General features: G+C 39.1%; 1 protein-coding gene and 1 non-coding gene across 2 annotated transcripts in view; one reads left to right on the plus strand and one right to left on the minus strand.

Moving 5' to 3' along the window:
- Positions 1-19014, plus strand: part of RNF168 (ring finger protein 168) — a 33074-nt gene that overhangs the window by 10442 nt on the left and 3618 nt on the right. The window contains exons 3-6 of the mRNA XM_072811997.1: positions 4189-4265; positions 7611-7790; positions 10426-10547; positions 16626-16707. Of these exons, the coding sequence (XP_072668098.1) occupies positions 4189-4265; positions 7611-7790; positions 10426-10547; positions 16626-16707 (461 nt within the window). The remainder of the gene's footprint in view (positions 1-4188; positions 4266-7610; positions 7791-10425; positions 10548-16625; positions 16708-19014) is intronic.
- On the minus strand, positions 18325-18431 carry LOC140625263 (U6 spliceosomal RNA). The gene has a single exon (XR_012024620.1). It is a non-coding gene; the product is annotated as a U6 spliceosomal RNA (small nuclear RNA).

Raw genomic sequence — 19014 nt, forward strand, 5'->3', positions numbered from 1 at the left:
CTTTTAGAAAAAAACCAAGAATTTCATTCCATTTTATTTATTTATTTTCATCCCATTTTATAACTGAATAATATTCCGCTGTATTTACCACATTTTATTCATTTATCTGCTGATAAACACTTGGATTACTTCCACCTTTTGGCTGTATGTACCCAGAAGGGAATTGCTGGGTCATATGGTAATTCTCTTTAATTATTTGTGCAACCACTATATTGTTTTCCATAGCTGCTGCACCATTTTACACTTTTATGAACAGTGCATAAGGATTTCAGTTTCTCCATCTCCTTGTCAACACTTAAGTTTTGTTTTATAGGGATCCCTGGGTGGCACAGTGGTTTGGCGCCTGCCTTTGGCCCAGGGTACGATCTTGGAGACCTGGGATCGATTCCCACATCGGGCTTCCTGCATGGAGCCTGCTTCTCCCTCTGCCTGTGTCTCTGCCCCCCCCCCCCCATGTGACTGAATAAATAAAATCTTTAAAAAAAAAATCTTAAAAAGTTTTGTTTTATAATAACCATCTTAATGGTTATGAAGTGGTATCTCTTTGTTGTTTTGATTTGCATTTCCCTAATGACTAGTGATATTAACATCTTCTTATGTGCTTGTTGGCCACTTATGTCGCTTTTTTTGAAAAATGTTTGAATCCTTTACCCATTTTTTTATTATTTTTTTACCTTTTCTTTTTTTAAGATTTTTATTTTATTTTATTTTTTTAAATTTTTATTTATTTATGATAGAGAGAGAGAGAGAGAGGCAGAGACATAGGCAGAGGGAGAAGCAGGCTCCATGCACCGGGAGCCCGATGTGGGATTCAATCCCGGGTCTCCAGGATCGTGCCCTGGGCTGAAAGTGGGCACTAAACTGCTGAGCCACCCGGGCTGCCCCTTTACCCATTTTTTTAATTGGGTTTGTTTTTTGTTGTTGAGTTGTTGGAGTTCTTTATATGTTCTTGATATTAATGCCTTATCAGATAAATTATTTGCAAGTATTTTCCTCCTGTGGGTTGTCTTTTAATTTTCGTAATATTTTAGCTGTTTTTTATTTATTTAAGTTTTAATTTGTTTATTCATGAGAGACGCAGAAAGAGAGGCAGAGACACAGGCCAAGGGAGAAGCAGGCTCCTTGTGGGGAGCCTGATGTGGCACTTGATCCCAGGACCCCAGGATCATGACCTGAGCCAAAGGCAGAGGCTTTACCACTGAGCCACCCAGGTACCCTTAGCTATTTTTATTTTTTACTAATAAGCAAACTCTTTAAGGGTAAAATAAGCAAAAATTTCCCTTTTCAATGCCTGTAATTTTTTAATGTTCACCATACCACTACACATGTATACACACATAACACATAATTTCTGAGAACTTTGGGGTCCAGAGGCCAAATTTGACCTTCATCTTTTTTTGTAAATGACGTGTTATTGGAATGGAGGCACTCATCTATATCAATGGCTGCTTTTGTGCTTACAATGGCAAGAGTTGAGTCATTGCGGTAAAGACCACCTCACCCACAAAAAATATTTATTATTTTGCCCTTTATAGGAAAAATTTGCCACCCCATAAGCTGTCACATCTGATATTACACTACCTTTCTATACATACCCTATCCTCCTTTATTAGTAGTGCTATAGTTGAAGTGCTGTTTCTCCTGTCTTCGCTTTGTTTCGAGCCTGTGCTTTTTTCTCAGGAGCTTTACACTGTATTTCTCACTGTATTGCCTCAAATGAATCCTCAAGAGCTAAAATGAGAATTTAGTGTATTTCACTGCTACCTACTACCTACTATAGAGTTATATTACTGTTTTTAGTTACTCTATGAATTTGCAAACTACTGGCTGCAAACCATACAAAGCCCACAGACATGTTTTGTTTTCTGTGACCCATTCAGTGCCAACATTTAAAATTGGGAGATTTCACATTAAAATGGATTTCTGAATTGTCTTGAAAAAATCAGAAAATATGGCAAGGACAGACCTAAGTTTCCTGGTGGCAGTAGTCAGCTGGAGTTTAGTAATAGCTGTCCCTATAAACAAGCAGTTGTGTTTTTTCTGAATTTAACTCAAGATGGTTTTATTCCCCTCTTTGTGGCTTAGTGTTTCTTTAATGCTATAGATTTGTTTTAAATGTCTGATGATCCTTGGTTTTGCTTTTATATTTAAAAATGAGGCCCTTCAATCAATCAGTCAAATCAAACTGAGGCCCTAGAATAACAGTCCTTGTGCATACATTGGCATTGGTGACTGGTGGACAGTTTGAGGTTATGTTTGGCATTTATGCTTTCCCACCCTTAAGTGCCAGATTTTAGAAGGCTTACAGGCCATCACCTCTCATATTAGCTGTGCTGGCTCTGTCCAGACAATTCAGTTTCTTTAAAAAAATGACTTTTGAGGGGCACCTAGGTGGCTTAGTGGGTCAGGCGTCCGACTCCTGATTTTGACTCAGGTCATGATCTGAGGGTTATAAGATTGAGCCCCTGGTCAGCTCCACATTCAATGGGGAGTCTGCGTCTGCCCTCCCTCTGCTCCTGTGCGCAGTGGTATGTACACGTACTCTCTCTCCTCTAATAAATACATCGATAATCGATAAATCTTTTTTTTTTTTTAAGATTTTATTTATTTAATCATGAGAGAAAGAGAAAGACAGAGACACAGGCAGAGGGAGAAGCAGGCTCCATGCAGGGAGCCTGATGTGGGACTTGATTCCAAGACCCCAGGGTCACACCCTGGGCCAAAGGCAGATACTTAACCGCTGAGCCACTCAGGTGTCCCCAAATTTGTTTCTTGTTTACCGATTGACCCTTCCCCTAATCTCTTTGCTGTTGTAAGATGACTGTTTAAAATTTCCTTTACTGTTATTTTAATAGATTGTAGAACATGAGTTAAGTATATGTATTCATGTGCCGTTTTGAACCAGAAAACCTCTGGACTTTCTATTTTTCTTTCATTCTTTTTAAGTTTTTTTATTAAACTTAACCCAACATGGGGCTCAAACTCATGACCCCAACATCCAAGAGTCCCATGCTTTATTGACCGAACAAGGCAAGCACCCCTGGACTTTCTTTTAAAATGGAATTCCAGGGATCCCTGGGTGACACAGCAGTTTGGTGCCCGCCTTTGGCCCAGGGCGCGATCCTGGAGACCTGGGATCGAATCCCACGTCGGGCTCCCAGTGCATGAAGCCTGCTTCTCCCTCTCCCTGTGTCTCTGCCTCTCTCATTCTCTCTCTCTCTGTGTGACTATCATAAATAAATAAAAATTTTAAAAAAATTAAAAAAAAATAAAATGGAATTCCAGGATACCTGGGGGCTCATATGATTAAGCAGCTGCCTTTGGCCCAGGTCATGATCCGTGGCCTGGGATCAAGCCCCACATTGGGCTCCCTGCTCAGTGGGAGGCCTGCTTCTCCCTTTCCCCCTAGTTTGTGCTCTCTCTCTCTCTTTCTCAAATAAAATCTAAATAAATAAATGAATGGAATTCCAGGGGCTCCTGGGTGGCTCAGTCATTGCTTGGGTTTGGGTCATGATCTTGGCCTGGGGTTCTGGGATTGAGCCCTGAGTTGAGTGGAGTCTAGTCTTCTCCCTCTGCCTCTGCCCCTTCCTTCCCCTGCTCATGCTCTCTTTCTCTCTCAAGTTAAAAATAAATCTTTAAAAAATAAAATGGAATTCCATAGGCAGGCGCATGGCTGGCCATAGTAGAAAGTGTGACTGTTGATTTTTGGGTTGAAAGTTCAAGCCCTATGTTGAATGTAGAGATTACCTTTTTTTTTTTTTTTTTAAGATTTTATTTATTCATGAGAGACACAGAAAGAGAGAGAGGCAGAGACATAGGCAGAGGGAGAAGCAGGCTCCATGCAGGGAGCCCAATGTGGGACTTGATCCTGGCAATCTGGGATCAGGCCAATATAGGTTTATTTATTTATTTTTTTAAACTTTATTTTTTTTTAAAGGCTTTATTTATTTATTCATAGAGACACAGAGAGAGGGAGGCAGAGACACAGGCAGAGGGAGAAGCAGGCACCATGCAGAGAGCCTGACCTGGGACTTGATCCAGGGTCTCCAGGATCAAGCCCTGGGCTGCAGGCTGCACTAAACCGCTGCGCCACTGGGTCTGCCCCAACATAGATTTAATGAAAGACCAAAGCCAGCCTTAAAATTCTGTATTATCTGTAATAATATTTTCTTTCTTGATCTGAAACAGTTGATGACTATCAGCCAGTTCGCTTATTAAGTAAACCTGGGGAATTGAGAAGAGAATATGAAGAGGAGATAAGCAAGGTAGGTACTAAATAGTTATTCTTTTTGGGGAACATTCTTCAGTTTTCGATTTCAGATTTTGCTTACAGTTTTGTGGGGTTTTTAAAAATATTTATTTTTATTTATTTATTTTTATTTATTTATTTTTAGAGATAGTATGCATGTGCCAGGGGTTGGGGTGAGATGCAGAGGGAGGGAGAGAGTCTTAAGCAGTCTCCATACTCAGCACTCAGCATGGTGCTTCTCGAGGGGCTTGATCCCACAACCCCAAAATTAAGGGGTTGTGGGATCTGAGCCAAAATTAAGAAGTCGGAGGTTTATCTGCCGGAGCCACCAAGGTGCCATATATATGCCTGTATAAATAATATATATTGAAATATAAATTAAAAATGTACTTTACAAAGACTCTATTTTTTACATGTGTTCACAATAGTTACAAACTAGCTTTAATTTATTTATATATAATTGGTGCCCTTATGTAATAGTGATTTTTTTTTTTCTATTTTCCCATCCCATCTTTATGGATTTCTTTGTATATTTTTGAATGTGTAGGATTTTAATATGCATCCAAAAGTAAAAATTATATAAAAAGTTATTGTCAGAGAGGATACTCCCTCCGGTATCTTACCTACCCTGTGCCCACCACATTGTAGATAACCAGTTTTATCTCTGTGTAGTTTATCCTTCCTTTTGTGTTTTTTGTAGAGATAAACAAGGCAAGCACCCCTGGACTTATATGTAATTACATATTACATATAATATGTAATATTATATGCTCTTTTGAACCTTCCTTTTTTTTCCTTGGTAATATTTCCTGGAAATCACTCCATATCACTCAAGAGAAAGAAAAATAGTTTCCAGTATTTTCTAACTACAAATAATACTGTGCATACATATTTTAATATTATAAGTATACCTTCTGAGTAATTGCTAGACATGATATTGCCAGGTTGAAGCATAAATGATACTGTAGATTTCTTAGAACTGCCAAATTCTCCTTCGTAGGGATACCATTTTGCATTTCTGTTGAGAATGCCTATTTCAAAATACTCTTGCCAACAGAGTACTCGCAGACTTTTGCATTATTGCTAATCTGATGGTTGAAAAATGGTATTGGCATAGTTTTTCTTTAAAAAAAAAAAAGAAAGCTTTGTTGAGGTAGAATTTATCTATGGTAAGGTTCAATATAGGAAAATTCACTGATCTTAGCTATAAATTTTGATAACTTTGCTTAACCCAAAAGTCACAAAAAGTTTCTTCTAGAATTTGTTTTAGTTATGTTTAGATTGATAATCCATTCAGTTAGTTTTTGACTATGACATGAGGTAGGGGTTGAGGTTGATTTTTTTTTTTTAATTTCATACAAATATTCCCTTATTTTATCCCCATGTATTATAATGAGCGTCTTTTCCCCAGTAAATTGTCTGTAAACTATTTATTTATTTATTTAGGATTTTATTTATTCATGAGAGACACACAGAGAGAGAGAGGCAGAGACACAGGCAGAGGGAGACTCAGGCTCTCCACAGGGAGCCCGATGTGGTACTGGATCCCAGGGCCCCAGGATCACTTCCTGAGCTGAAGGCAGAGGATCAACCGCTGAGCCACCCAGGCATCCCTGCCTGTGAACCTTAGAATATCAAGGGACCGGAAGTGTGTGTTAGCTTCCACAGGTGTTAGGTTATGTTAGCTCCAGGCTTAAAGCCAGGAGGAGCAGTTGGTCTGATTATGTTCACTCTATCTCCTTTGGTAGTTGCTTATTGTATAATGTCCAGGTTTTAAACTTGTTTTCTGTTGGAAGAGGTCTTCCACCAGTGTTTTACTCTATCATTATTAGTGGCTGGAAGTCCTATCTCTGCGTAGTTTTACTTGGTATTTCTCTTATTATGAGAAAGATTGTATTTCATATAACTAAGGGACATTTTTATAATTTGGGGGTGATGAACTTTCTGTGTCTTCTGCCAATTTTTTTATCATTTTTGTCTTCTCATCTGTTAAAACTTCTAACTGGTTATTATTTCTGTATGTGGATGCAATTGAGTTTTGCATATTAATTTTATATCTTGCGAGCTTGTGAATTGTTCATTGAATTAGTTTTTGTGATAGCAATTATTAAGCATTTAATTGTGAAAGGTTTTTTTTTATTTCCCTGAAGCTTTGAGTTTAAAGCATGGAAAAAAGGTGGTAGATTATGGGTATCTTCTTCCATTGGGGCTGCCATAACAAAAATACTGTAAACTGGGTGGGTAAACAAAAAGCATTTATTTCTCAGAATTCTGGGTCTGGGAAGTCAAAGATTGAGACACAGGCAGATCTGTTGGATGAGGACTTGCTATCCTGGCTTGACCACTGCCTATTCCTTGTGTCCTCACATGGCAGAGGAAGAGATTATTTCCCTCATATTTCTTCTTTTTTTAAAAAAAGATTTTATTTATTCATGAGAAACAGAGGCAGAGACACAGGCAGAGGGAGAAGTAAGCTCCCTGTGGGGAGCCGGAGGCAGGACTCGATCCCAGGACTCCGGGATCACATCCTGAACACCCTGAGCCGAAGGCAGATGTTCAACCACGGAGCCACCCAGGTGCCCCAGGAAGTACAGTTTAAATTACCACAAACATGGCCTCGAGTCTTAGAATTTGAGCTGGAGTCTCTACTCTGCCATGAGCTCAGAAAGTTATTTGCAGGCAGCCGTGGTGGCCCAGCGGTTTAGCCTTCAGCCCAGGGTGTAATCCTGGAGATCAGGGATCGAGTCTCATATTGGGCTCCCTGCATGGAGCCTGCTTCTTCTGCCTGTGTCTCTGCCTCTCTCTGTGTCTGTCATGAATAAATAAAAATCTTTTTTAAAAGAACCTTTAAAAAAAAAGTTACTTGCTTTTCTGTCTGCTCATCTGTAAATCACATAATCACCATTGTGGTTGCTTCTTCAGCAACCACTCCAGTCCCACCCACTGTGCCTGGGGGCTTCCTCCTAACTTCAGGATAACAGTGTAGTTGAAGGTGTGGTAGGTGAAGAGGAGTGGAGGTTTGATGAAGATTTCATAGGGCTGACTGGGGAAGGCTTCCTGTTTTGTAGGAATTTGCTTTCATATTTGTACATCATTTGAAACATTGTAATTCCTGCCAATTTTTTCTTTTTTTATTACTTTTGCTGTTCTTCTCAAGAAACGTTGCAAGTATAGGAGCACCTTAGTGGCTTGTTTGGTTAAGCATCCGACTCTTGATCTCTGCTCAGGTCTTGATCTCAGGGTCATGAGTTCAAGCCCTGTGTTGGGCTCCATACTGGATGTGGAGCCTACTTAAAAAAAAAGTTAAATATATTAAATATTTAAAAGTTCAGAGAATTGTTCTTTATTAATCATTTTTAAGGTGGAGGCAGAGCGACGAGCTAGTGAAGAAGAAGAAAACAAAGCCAGTGAAGAATACATACAGAGATTATTAGCAGAGGAGGAAGAGGAGGAAAAACGACAGGCAGAAAAAAGGCGAAGAGAGATGGAAGAGCAACTGAAAAGTGATGAGGAACTAGCAAGAAAGCTAAGCGTTAATATCGTAAGTTTTAGGAGAGAACCGTGAAGTATTGATGTTCCTATTGCTTTGACTACATGGTTTTTGCCTGCCTTCCTTCCTTCCTTCCTTCCTTCCTTCCTTCCTTCCTTCCTTCTTCTCTTTCTTCTCTTTCTTCTCTTTTTTTCTTTAGGATTTACTTATTTATTTTAGAGAGAAAGAGAACACAAGCAGGAGGGGCAGAGGGGGAGAGAGACTCCAGCAGACTCCACACTGAGGGTGGAGCCCAACCTGGGGCTCCATCTCACAACCGTGAAACTACGTGGGTTTCAAAGATCTGAGGAAGTTCACCATGAGTAGAAGTGATTTTTAAAGATTTATTTATTTATTTATGATAGACAGAGAGAGAGAGAGAGAGAGAGAGGCAGGCAGAGACACACAGGAGGAGGGAGAAGCAGGATCCACGCCGGGAGCCCAACGTGGACTCGATCCCGGGACCCCAGGATTGCACCCTGGGCCAAAGGCAGGTGCCAAACCGCTGAGCCACCCAGGAATCCCCTACTAGAAGCGATTTTTGACATATATGTTCTAATTAAAACAAAATTTTTTGCGTATTATTACATTTTTTGCATGTTATGTATTTGCTCTGAAGTACATGTGAAAAAAATCCTAAGTATTTTAGTAAATTCAGAGTCTGTAGGAAAGTTATTCACAGTGAAAGCTTCCTCTGTCCCCTCCCACCTCCATATTCTCATTCCTTTTCCATTACCTCAGTCTCCCCAAAGGTTAGCACTAAACAGTTCCTTAATTTTTCTTATTCACCTAAAAATAATGTATCAGTCACACTCCGTTTTTTTCTTGCCTGTTTTCACTTGGTATATCTTAGAGATTGTTCCTGTAGCTACACAGTCTTATCTAAATCTTTTTAAGAGTGGCAAAAACATTAAATTATATGGATGCAAATCACTTTTTGAAAGTGAAGCACATTAAATAAAATCTTAAAAAGAAATGGAAGTGAAGCACATTAAATTTTTAAGTAATACGCTAGACCTGGATTTTATTATTTTGCTGTGTAGTTAAATTACTGCCTTGGGAAAGATGAATAGAAGGATGATAAAACCATACTTTGAGTCCTGAGGGTACAGTGCGATCCTGACAGAATCACCAAAGGTTCTTTTAAAATACAAATTCCCATACTTTTTCTTTTTTTTTTTAATTTAATTTTATTTATGTAATCCCGAGAGACAGACAAGAGGCTGAGACGCAGGCAGAGGAAGAAGCAGGCTCCCTGCAGGGAGCTGATGCGGGACTCGATCCGGAGTCACACCCTGAGCACCTGACCACCTAGGTGCCCCCCATACCTGTTCTAAGTCTACTGTATCAGATTCTCTGGGGGTGGGATTCTCGGAATACCTTTCCCAGAGGCATCTAGGGAAGCCTGGTGTGCACTCAAGTTTGAGAGTATCTAAAAACAATTCCTGTTTATAAACAATAAATATCTTAAAATATACTTAACAAAACAAAATATATCTAGAATTGAGTTTTTTTTTTTTTTTGGAGAGGCCTACTATTCATAGTGTACCCAAGTTTTAGATTATATATCCCCCCCCCTTTTTTTTTTTCAAGAGGGGAAAGTGGGTCAGAGAGGGGAGAGAGAATCTTAAGCTTCACACCCAGCACACAACCCAGAGATCATGACCTTTGTGAAGTAAAGAGTCAGAAACTTAACCAACTGAGCCATCCTGGCACCCCTGCCCTTTTTTAAAAAAAATATTTATTATTTATTTATTTGAGAGAGCACAAGTCAGGGGGAGAGGCAGAAGGAGAAGCAGACTCCCCTCTGAGCAGGGAGCCCAACACGGGGCTCAATCCTAGGACCCCTGAGCCGAGGGCAGATGTTTAACCAGTTGAGCCACCCAGGCGCCCCACCCTTGCCCTTTTTAATATATTTCTTCTTTTTAAAATTTTAGTGGAATAGTTTTAAAAAGGTACACAATCAGGAAATTTAAGACATTGATCAATAGAATAACAAATGACATAAGTAAAAAAAATACACCAGAGAGGAGAATCTGGGGTCATCTCTGCCTGTAAAGAGTCTTGTTCTAATCCTTCTTGTTTTTAATAGGGATTAAAAGAGTAGATCTGTTGATATTTTAGAATACTTGGTTTACTTGAGAAAGTTAGGCAGTCCAAAGCCAAATGTCTGCCACCACCAAGTATATTAATTCTTCTGGTAGTATAGTGAGAAACTTATGAGACTGGTACAGCAAGTAAATATTTATGATACTGGTATTCTCTTTAATCTGTAGGTTAAATTATTTCTACCCAAAATTACTTTTTATTCCAGATATAGCCACAACTCTTTTGAATTTTTCCCTGTAGATTAAGGTAGTTAAAATTACATGAAGCCATTCATTAACAAAATGATTGTTAGTATCATCATGCCCTTTGATTTATAACGTAGACTAAAAATGTCATTAATGTAGACCAACTTGGATGGACTTAATCCTACTTATAATAATTTTTGCAGAGTCAGTATTATTCAAAGGATGTATAGAATTTATATGTGAGTATAAGACCTGAAAAATTCTGTTGTGGATTCTGAATTAGTCAAAATAATAGCTTATTTTATTATAATTGTTTTTATTAATGTCTGTTATGCTTTTTTCTGTTATTGAAGAACAATTCCTGTGATGGAAATGTCTTGGCTTCTCCCTTGAATTCCAGAAAATCTGATACAGTCACAACCAAGTCCCAAAAGAAAAGTAAGAACAAACAAACAAACACTGGAGATATTCATAAGTAAGTGGACATGTTGATTGATTGATTGATTGATTGAGAGAGGAAGAGACAGAATGTGTGTGCACAGACCAGGTTGGGATAGCAGTGGCTTTGGGGAGGGCCAGAGAGGAAGAGAAAGAGAGAGAATCTTAAGCAGGCTCCATGCCCAGAACAGAGCCTGATGTAAGGCTCAGTCTCACAACCCTGAGATCATGACCTGATCCAAAATCCAGAGTCAGATGCTTAACCAACTGAACCACCCAGGCGCCTCTATCAATTATTTATTGATTACTTACTGGATGCTGGTGTTTTTGCTCATATGGTCCACTGATTGTCAAAATTTGGTCCAAGGACTTTGCATGAAAAGTCTCCAGATGGTCTGAGATGGTCTGAGCTGGGTGAAAAGTGAAAATAAGGATGCTACTCACATGGCTTAGATGTCTGGTTATCATGAAGAGAGATACAAAGTCTTGTTTAGTTTTAAGAGAGATGGAGAGAGAAAGTGGGGAAGGGGTAGGCAGAGGGAAAGAGGGGAGAAGAGAATCCCGAGCAGGCTCCATGCTAAGTAGGGTACAGGGCTCAATCTCATAACCTTGAGGTTGTAACCTAAGCCAAAATCAAGAGTCAGATACTTAACCAATTGAGTCACCTAGGTGTCCCTGAAGTTTTTCTATCTTGATGCCTCAGGATTTTCATGTTCCCATTTTCTCAGAATTAGCCAATTGGATTTCTTTTTCTCTTGGTTTAGATTCAAATTAGAAAAGCTAGTCCCATTGAGAGTCATCCTATAAAGGAGCTTATAACTTGGCATCTAGGTCATTCCCTCATCTTTTTTTTCCTCAGTTTATATTTCTTCTCTGCTATACAAAAAGCACATGTTAGGTAGTCAGTACTGGAGTGATTTAGACTCCTCGCAATGTCCCTCCAACAGCAGGTAGAGTTGATGATTTTATGAGGATATAAGCTTTCTCATAGCATTAACAGTTGGGAAAGTTTAAGAACCACCTAGAGTTTAAAAATAGGGGCACCTGGCTGGCTTAGTTGGTAGAGCATGCAACTCTTAATCTCAGGATCATGAGTTCAAGTCCCATGTTGGGCATGTAGCCTATTTCAAAAATAAATTAATGAAAATATGTAAGGGCTTTTGGTTTCAATTGAGTAAATACATGCAGGTAATTTACCACCTTTCAAAACTCATAGAAATTTTTGTTTGCGGGCAGGAGGAGGGCAATTTGGGGGGCAGTTAAATGAGATTGTTATTAAAAGAAAAAAATAGATGACTTAGTATCAATATTGTTAATGTTGATATTATGCCAAGTAGAAATCAAGAGAAAAACCATTAAAAGACAAGCAGAGATATTTCACATTGATCTATTACTCTTCCATATAAAGGATGTAACTATCTTGAATCTTCATGTATCTAAATATATATTTTGAAATGTCTGAAGATAAAAATTTATTAGAAATATAAAAATGGACAGATGAATTTAAAAATAGAAATTGAGAAACTAGTAGATTAAAGTGAAAGCAAAGTTAAAAAGAGTTAACGTCTAATCTCTGGAACATATGAAAAATTCCTATCCAATTTCAAAATGAGCGAAGGACATAAACAGACATTTCTCCACTGATGTACATATGAAAAGATGCCCAGTTTCATTAGTCATTAAGGAAATGCAAATCAAAACCACAATGAGATACCATTTTACATCTAGGATGTCTTTAATCCAAAAAAAGGAAAATAACAAGTGTTGGCAAAGATTGGAGAAATTGGAATCTTTTTTTTTTTTTTTTATTAAAGATTTTATTTATTTATTCATGATAGTCACACAGAGAGAGACAGAGAGGCAGAGACACAGGCAGAGGGAGAAGCAGGCTCCATGCTGGGAGCCCAACGTGGGATTCGATCCCGGGTCTCCAGGTTTGCGCCCCGGGCCAAAGGCAGGCGCCAAACCGCTGCGCCACCCAGGGATTCCGAGAAATTGGAATCTTGCATTGATTACTAGTGGGAATATAAAATAGTGCAATTTGGTAGTTCCTCAGAATGTTAAACAGAATTCCATATGACCCAGCAATTCCACTCCTGCCCATCTACTCAGAAAATTTGAAAACAGGAATTCAAACAAATACTTGTACACAGATGTTTGTGTCAGCACTTCAGACAGCCAAAGGATGGATAAGCACAAATGTTTGTTGAAGGAAGAATAGATAAACAAAATGTGGTATGATCCATACAACAGAATATTAGCCCTAAAAAGGAGTGACATACTGATACATGCTGTAACGTAAATGAACCTCAGAAACCGGGATCCCTGGGTGGCGCAGCGGTTTAGCGCCTGCCTTTGGCCCAGGGCGCGATCCTGGAGACCCGGGATCGAATCCCACGTCAGGCTCCCGGTGCATGGAGCCTGCTTCTTCCTCTGCCTGTGTCTCTGCCTGTCTCTCTCACTGTGTGCCTATCATAAATAAATAAATAAATACATACATACATACATACATACATACATACCTCAGAAACATGCCAACTGAAAGAAGCCAGACAAAAAGAGTTGTCAAGTATACGATTTATTTGTGAATTAAATTTATTATGAAATAGCTGAAGTAGTTAAATCTATAAAGACAGGAAGCAATTAGTAGTTGCTCCTGGCTGGGGAAAGGTGGGAATGGGGGAGTTACTCCTTAACATACGCCTGGTTTCCTTCAGGGATGATGAAAATGTTTTGGAACTAAATAGAGGTGATGGTTGTACAACTTTAAGAACATACTAAAGTGCCACTGAATTGTCCATTTTAGAATGGTTAATTTTATGTTATATGGTTTTCATCTCAAATTTAAAATGATTAATGAAAAGACTACTCAAGTGCTTGAAAATCAAGAAAAACTCTTAAGTAACTTAATGGTTAAGGAATAAATCTTGATGGAAATAATAGAACTAAAAGTATTATACATTAAAACTTTGGGAGGTGGCTAAAGTGCCATATCAGAAAATGCCAAATCTGGGCAACCCTGGTGGTTCAGTGGTTTAGCGCCGCCTTCAGCCCAGGGAGTGATCCTGGAGACCCGAGATTGAGTCCCACATCGGGCTTCCTGCATGGAGCCTGCTTCTCCCCCTGCCATGTCTCTGCCTCCCCGACCCCGTGCCTCTCATGAATAAATAAAATCTTTTAAAAAAAGGAAAGAAAATGCCAAATCAGAAAAAAGGGAGAAAGTCTGAAAATTAATGAATTAATTAATGGTTTACATGTCTTTTTTAAAAAGGTTTTATTATTTATTTTAGAGAGAGGGAGCGGGACAGTAAAGAATCCCAAGCAGATTCCTCACTCAGCACAAAGCCCCATGCCTGGCCCTATCTCAGGGCACTGAGATCATGACTTGAGCCAAAAGCAAGAATCTGGCACTTAACCGATTGAGCCACGTAGGTGCCCCACGAATATTATCTAAAATGACAATTCCAGGAATAGATTGCTAGCTTACTATTAGAAGATGATTTAATGTTAAACTTATTAACTTAAAAAAAATTTTTTTTTTTAAGATTGTACTTACTTATTCATTCATGATAGACATAGAGAGAAAGGCAGAGACACAGGCAGAGGGAGAAGCAGGCTCCATGCAGGGAGCCCGATTGCGGGACTCGATCCCGGGTCTCCAGGATCAGGCCCTGGGCTGACGGCAGCATTAAACCACTGAGCCCCTCCTGCTGCCCCTCACCTCAGCTCAGGTTTTGATCTCATGACTGAGTTCAGGCCCGAGTTGGGTTCTATGCTGGGTGTGGACCCTACTTAAAAAAAGAAGAAGATAGTATAACTTGTTTAACTGAAAAAAAGGTAATGTACTATTAAAGAAATACCCACTGCTGAGTAAGAAAATGACTAGTAGAAAAATAGGTAAATTTTGACTATATAAAATGAAACCTGAAAGTTAATATATTTTTGAAAGGATATTGAACCTTATTAGTGGTTAAGGAAACACCAAATAACAGTGAGATAGCATTTCATACTCATCCTATTGGAAAAATTAAGCTATCTAGAAGTATTCAGTGTTGTATATGATAAGGAGCATTTACGTGTTCAGCGGGAATATAAAAGGTTGATATTCTTGGACTCTACATCTACTTTAGCTGTAGATGGCAGAGCAACCCCAGATGATATGTACAGGCATGTTCCCAACAGTGCTATTCATAATAGTAAAGAGTGAAAGCGACCAGCTGTCCAAAAGTAGAATTAAATACTATCCCAGCAGTCCAAGTGAATCTAGCTGAGGACAGCATGCATGAATCATGAAAATGGGTGAAGAAAAAAAGTTGTAGAATACATGTAGTATGATTCTGTATATGTAAAAGTCAAAATCATGCAGTTGAAGCAACACATACTTAGGGATACAAATGTATGGTAAAACTTTTTAAAAGTAAGAAATAGAAAAAAAAAAAAAAAAGAAATAGAAAACTCAGGATAGTGATTGTCTGAGCTGGGTGACAAAGAGGAGGGCCCATAAGGGATTTTAAAATCAATGATCTTTCCCCCACCTTTAAACCAGGTGGTAAGGGCAGCCCTGGTGGCGCAGCAGTTTAGCGCCGCCTGCAGCCCAGGGCATGATCCTGGAGACCCTGGATCGAGTCCCACATCGGGCTCTCTGTATGATGCCTGCTTCTCCCTCTGCCTGTGTCTCTGCCTCTCTCTCTCTCTCTGACTCTATGAATAAATAGATAAAATCTTAAAAAAAAAAAAAATAAATAAACCAGGTGGTAAGTATACGTGGGTGGTTTTTTATTTTTATATTTTTAAAGATTTTATTTTTATTTATACTAAGAGACACAGAGAGAGAGGCAGAGGGAGAAGCAGGCTCCATGCAAGGAGCCCGATGTGGGACTCGATCCTAGGTCTCCAGGATCACGCCCTGGGCCGAAGGCAGGTGCCCAGCCACTGAGCCACCCAGGCATCCCTGAGCATCCAAGTCTTAATTTGACTCAGGTCATGATCTCAGGGTTGTGGGATCGAGCCACATGTCCTACACTTTGGGCTCTGTGCTGGGCATGGAACTTGCTTGCGTTCTGTCTCTCCCTCTGCCCTTCTCACCTGCACGGATGTGTGCATATGTTCTCTCTCTCTATGTGTATTTGGATTTTTTACAGTTTGTTAAATATATTCTCTCATTACTAGTCCTTTTATTCCCTCCCTCCCTCCCTCCCTCCCTCCCTCCCTCTCTCTCTCTCTCTCTCTCTCTCTCTCTCTCTTTCTTTCTTTCTTTCTTTCTTTCTTTCTTTCTTTCTCTTTCTTTTCTTTCTTTCTTTCTTTCTTACACACACAGAGAAGCAGAGACACAGGCAGAGGGGGAAGCAGGCTCCCCCACAGGGAGACTGATGTGGGACTCGATCCCAGGACCCCTGGGTCACGACCTGAACCTAAAGCAGCTGCTCAACTACTGAGCTACCCAGGCATTCCTCCCATTTTCTTATAGCATTTTTCATCATATTACAAGTTTCGTGTTTTCAGTGGCATACAGCCTATTAATGGTGCTTAGAAGTTTAGAGATAGGCTCTTATGCTGATGTCTTGATATATCTCTATTTCTACAGGCAGACAGTTGGTACAAAATGTGTATCTAACAAAATCTCTATACATAGTGGTAGAGAATCTAATCGTGAACTCTTTCCCAATGGTAGATATTAAAAATATAGTAAACAGCCAGATCTGACATTAAAAAGAAACTAACAACAGCAACAACAAAAATTAAAAAGAAACTAACATCTTGTCTTGATTTAAAATGTCATTTCCATGACTTTTGGAAAGACTTTATAATCTTGTCTTGACGCTTATCTACCTTTTGAATTTTTTTTTTTTTTTAGAATTAAATGTTTAGATTTGACTTTTACTTCCTTTCCTATTGTTTTCCATAAAATTTCAAAATTCAACCTTTTAAGTTTTGCTCTGGAATTTGGCCAAAATTCCTGAGACCGAGAGATGAAACACACTCTGATCAATCATCCAAGCAGCAGACCAGGCAACCTTCATATAAATAGCTAATCTGGTTTAATAATATTGGTTACATGCTACTTGTCTGTTAAAGCATTCAAACTTTGGTAAGCTTTTTTTTTTTTTTTTTTAAGGTATTTGTCACCTAAACCTCAGTTTGGGTCAGCATCACAGTCTGAAGTTGTACAAGAAAGCAGGGAAAACTCCATGTCTAAGGTATGTGGGTGCTAAAGATGTTCTTAGTTTTTACTAATTTTTACTAGAATTCCTAAGGCTAGAGATTGAATACTTGGCATTTCCTAACTTCTGGGTTTTTTGTTTTATTTTTTGTTTTTTGTTTTTTTTTTTAGTAATATATGGAATACCCTTTCTTAGTCATATTCGGCTCACCTAGACTAGGAGTCAACAAACTTCTCTTTGTGGCCATATGGTCTCTGTCACAACTGTTACACTGTTTTCCTGTGAAAGGATTCGTAGACCCTATGTAAACAAATGGGCTTCTCTTTGATCAAGTCAAACTATGAAAGGAAGCAGGCTGAATTTGGTTCATGGGTCATGGTTTTGTGGATCCCTGCCCTAGGCGTTCAAACTCGCAAAATCAAATAGGCTACCCCTGGTACCGGCTTCACTTTATGTGAAAATTACAGGATGAGAAACAAAGCATGCTAATAGGGTAGCATCAGGCATATCAGTGCAGCGAGAGTCTTCACAGGAGAGCTAAGTCACCGCCTGGAAATGAAACAATGTGGAGTGTGGTAACCATCCTGGCTTAGAGACCCTATGCCGCATAAGAGTTATTGTAACAAGCCATGGGTGTACCTTCCAGGGATCCTGGTAAGGAACACATCAAGTCAAAAGAGTTATAAGCCACAGAAGTCCCTAGATTTGGTTTCCCATTGGGTGCTTATAGATCACTCATTCATGGTTCTGCTTGTATAGATGTAATTCACCAATAAGGTCATTTTTACCATAAGCTATGTGGCCTAGTAACACAGGTGACATTTCACCTTTATCAAGTTTCCAGGAAAATAGAACTAGGAAATGTGAGCTGACACCAAGGTTGATTTCTTACAGAGAAGTTTTATTAACCCTTTACTAAGAGGTTCCTAGATTTTTAAAAACTCTGCTAGGTAGTTTAAAACCTATCATTTAATTGACATTTACCATATGCCAGATTATGTATTATTTCCTTCAATCTCACAAGCACCAATTCTATAAGGTAGGTATTCATTCTTGTGCCCATTTTACAGTTAAGAATTAACTAAGGCACATGCAGATAAGAGACTTGCACACAGTCCCTTAAAAAGAGATGATAGAGGGAAGATTCAAATCCAGATGGTCTGGCTCATACTAGAACTGAGGATGAACAAGGCATTGTAGGGTGGGGTATTTGTCCTACTGTGGTGTTCATATTCACAGCAAAGCTAGGTGGGCAAACTGGAATTTATCCAGTCCAAACTGGACTGACTCCCAAGAAATGCTATAAAAAATGATAAATGCAAGGATATAGGTAAAATAACATATTTAAGGTCTCTAACAACAAGGAGTAATTTTTGTTCTGAGGCAAATTTTCACCAAAGCCTTTCTTAAGGCTTTTGTATGATGAAAACTAATAGTAGGTCTTTACTTAACCTAAGACCTATTAAGTGACAAGAAAAATACACGGGCCAAAGCCGGGATTCTTTTTTTTTTCTTAGCTTGCTTTTTTTTTTTTTTTTTTTTTAATTTTTTTTTTTAAAGCAAGGATTCTTAACCTAAGGTCTAGATCTGTGGTTAGAATCCAGAGAGTACATATGAACTTAAATGGAGGAAGAGGTTTATCTTTACTTTCACCTAACCTCTCCTTTAATTATGAATGTATGTATCATTCTTGCACAGGGGCTATGCTAATCTTCTCTGTATCGCTCTAATTTTAGTATATGTGCTGCCAAAGCAGGCACGAATGTAGGTATCAAATCATAATACTGTTAGCAAAAGCTGTGCCTTTGATAATCAGTGGAAAGCAGTTTTTTGTTTTGTTTTGTTTTGTTTTTAAAGATTTTTATTTATTAATGAGAGACACACAGAGAGAGGCTGAGACACAGGGAGAGGGAGAAGCAGGCTCCCTGCAGGAAGCCTGGTACAGGACTTGATCCTAGGACTCCGGGATCACAACCTGAGCCAAAGGCAGACACTCAACCGCTGAGCCACCCAGGCATTGGGAATCACAGATTTTTATCACAATTAGTTTGTGGCAGGTCTCTTCAAATATCATTGGTACTCATCCCTACTTCAGTATTACAAGTTATTAGACTTGTCCCACTATATCTTATTATTTAATGTATTAATAGATGTATATTACAACATAAAATTTTATTTTTTAAAGATTTTATTTATTTATTCATGAGAGACTCAGGTAGAGGGAGAAGCAGGCTCCACGCAGGAAGCCCAATGTGGTACCCGATCCTGGGACTCCAGGATCACACCCTGGGCTGAAGGCAGGCGCTAAACCACTGAGCCACCCAGGCATCCCCTGCCTGGGGG

Source organism: Canis lupus, chromosome 35, assembly GCF_048164855.1.
Source record: "Canis lupus baileyi chromosome 35, mCanLup2.hap1, whole genome shotgun sequence".
NCBI classification, from domain to species: Eukaryota; Metazoa; Chordata; class Mammalia; order Carnivora; family Canidae; genus Canis; species Canis lupus.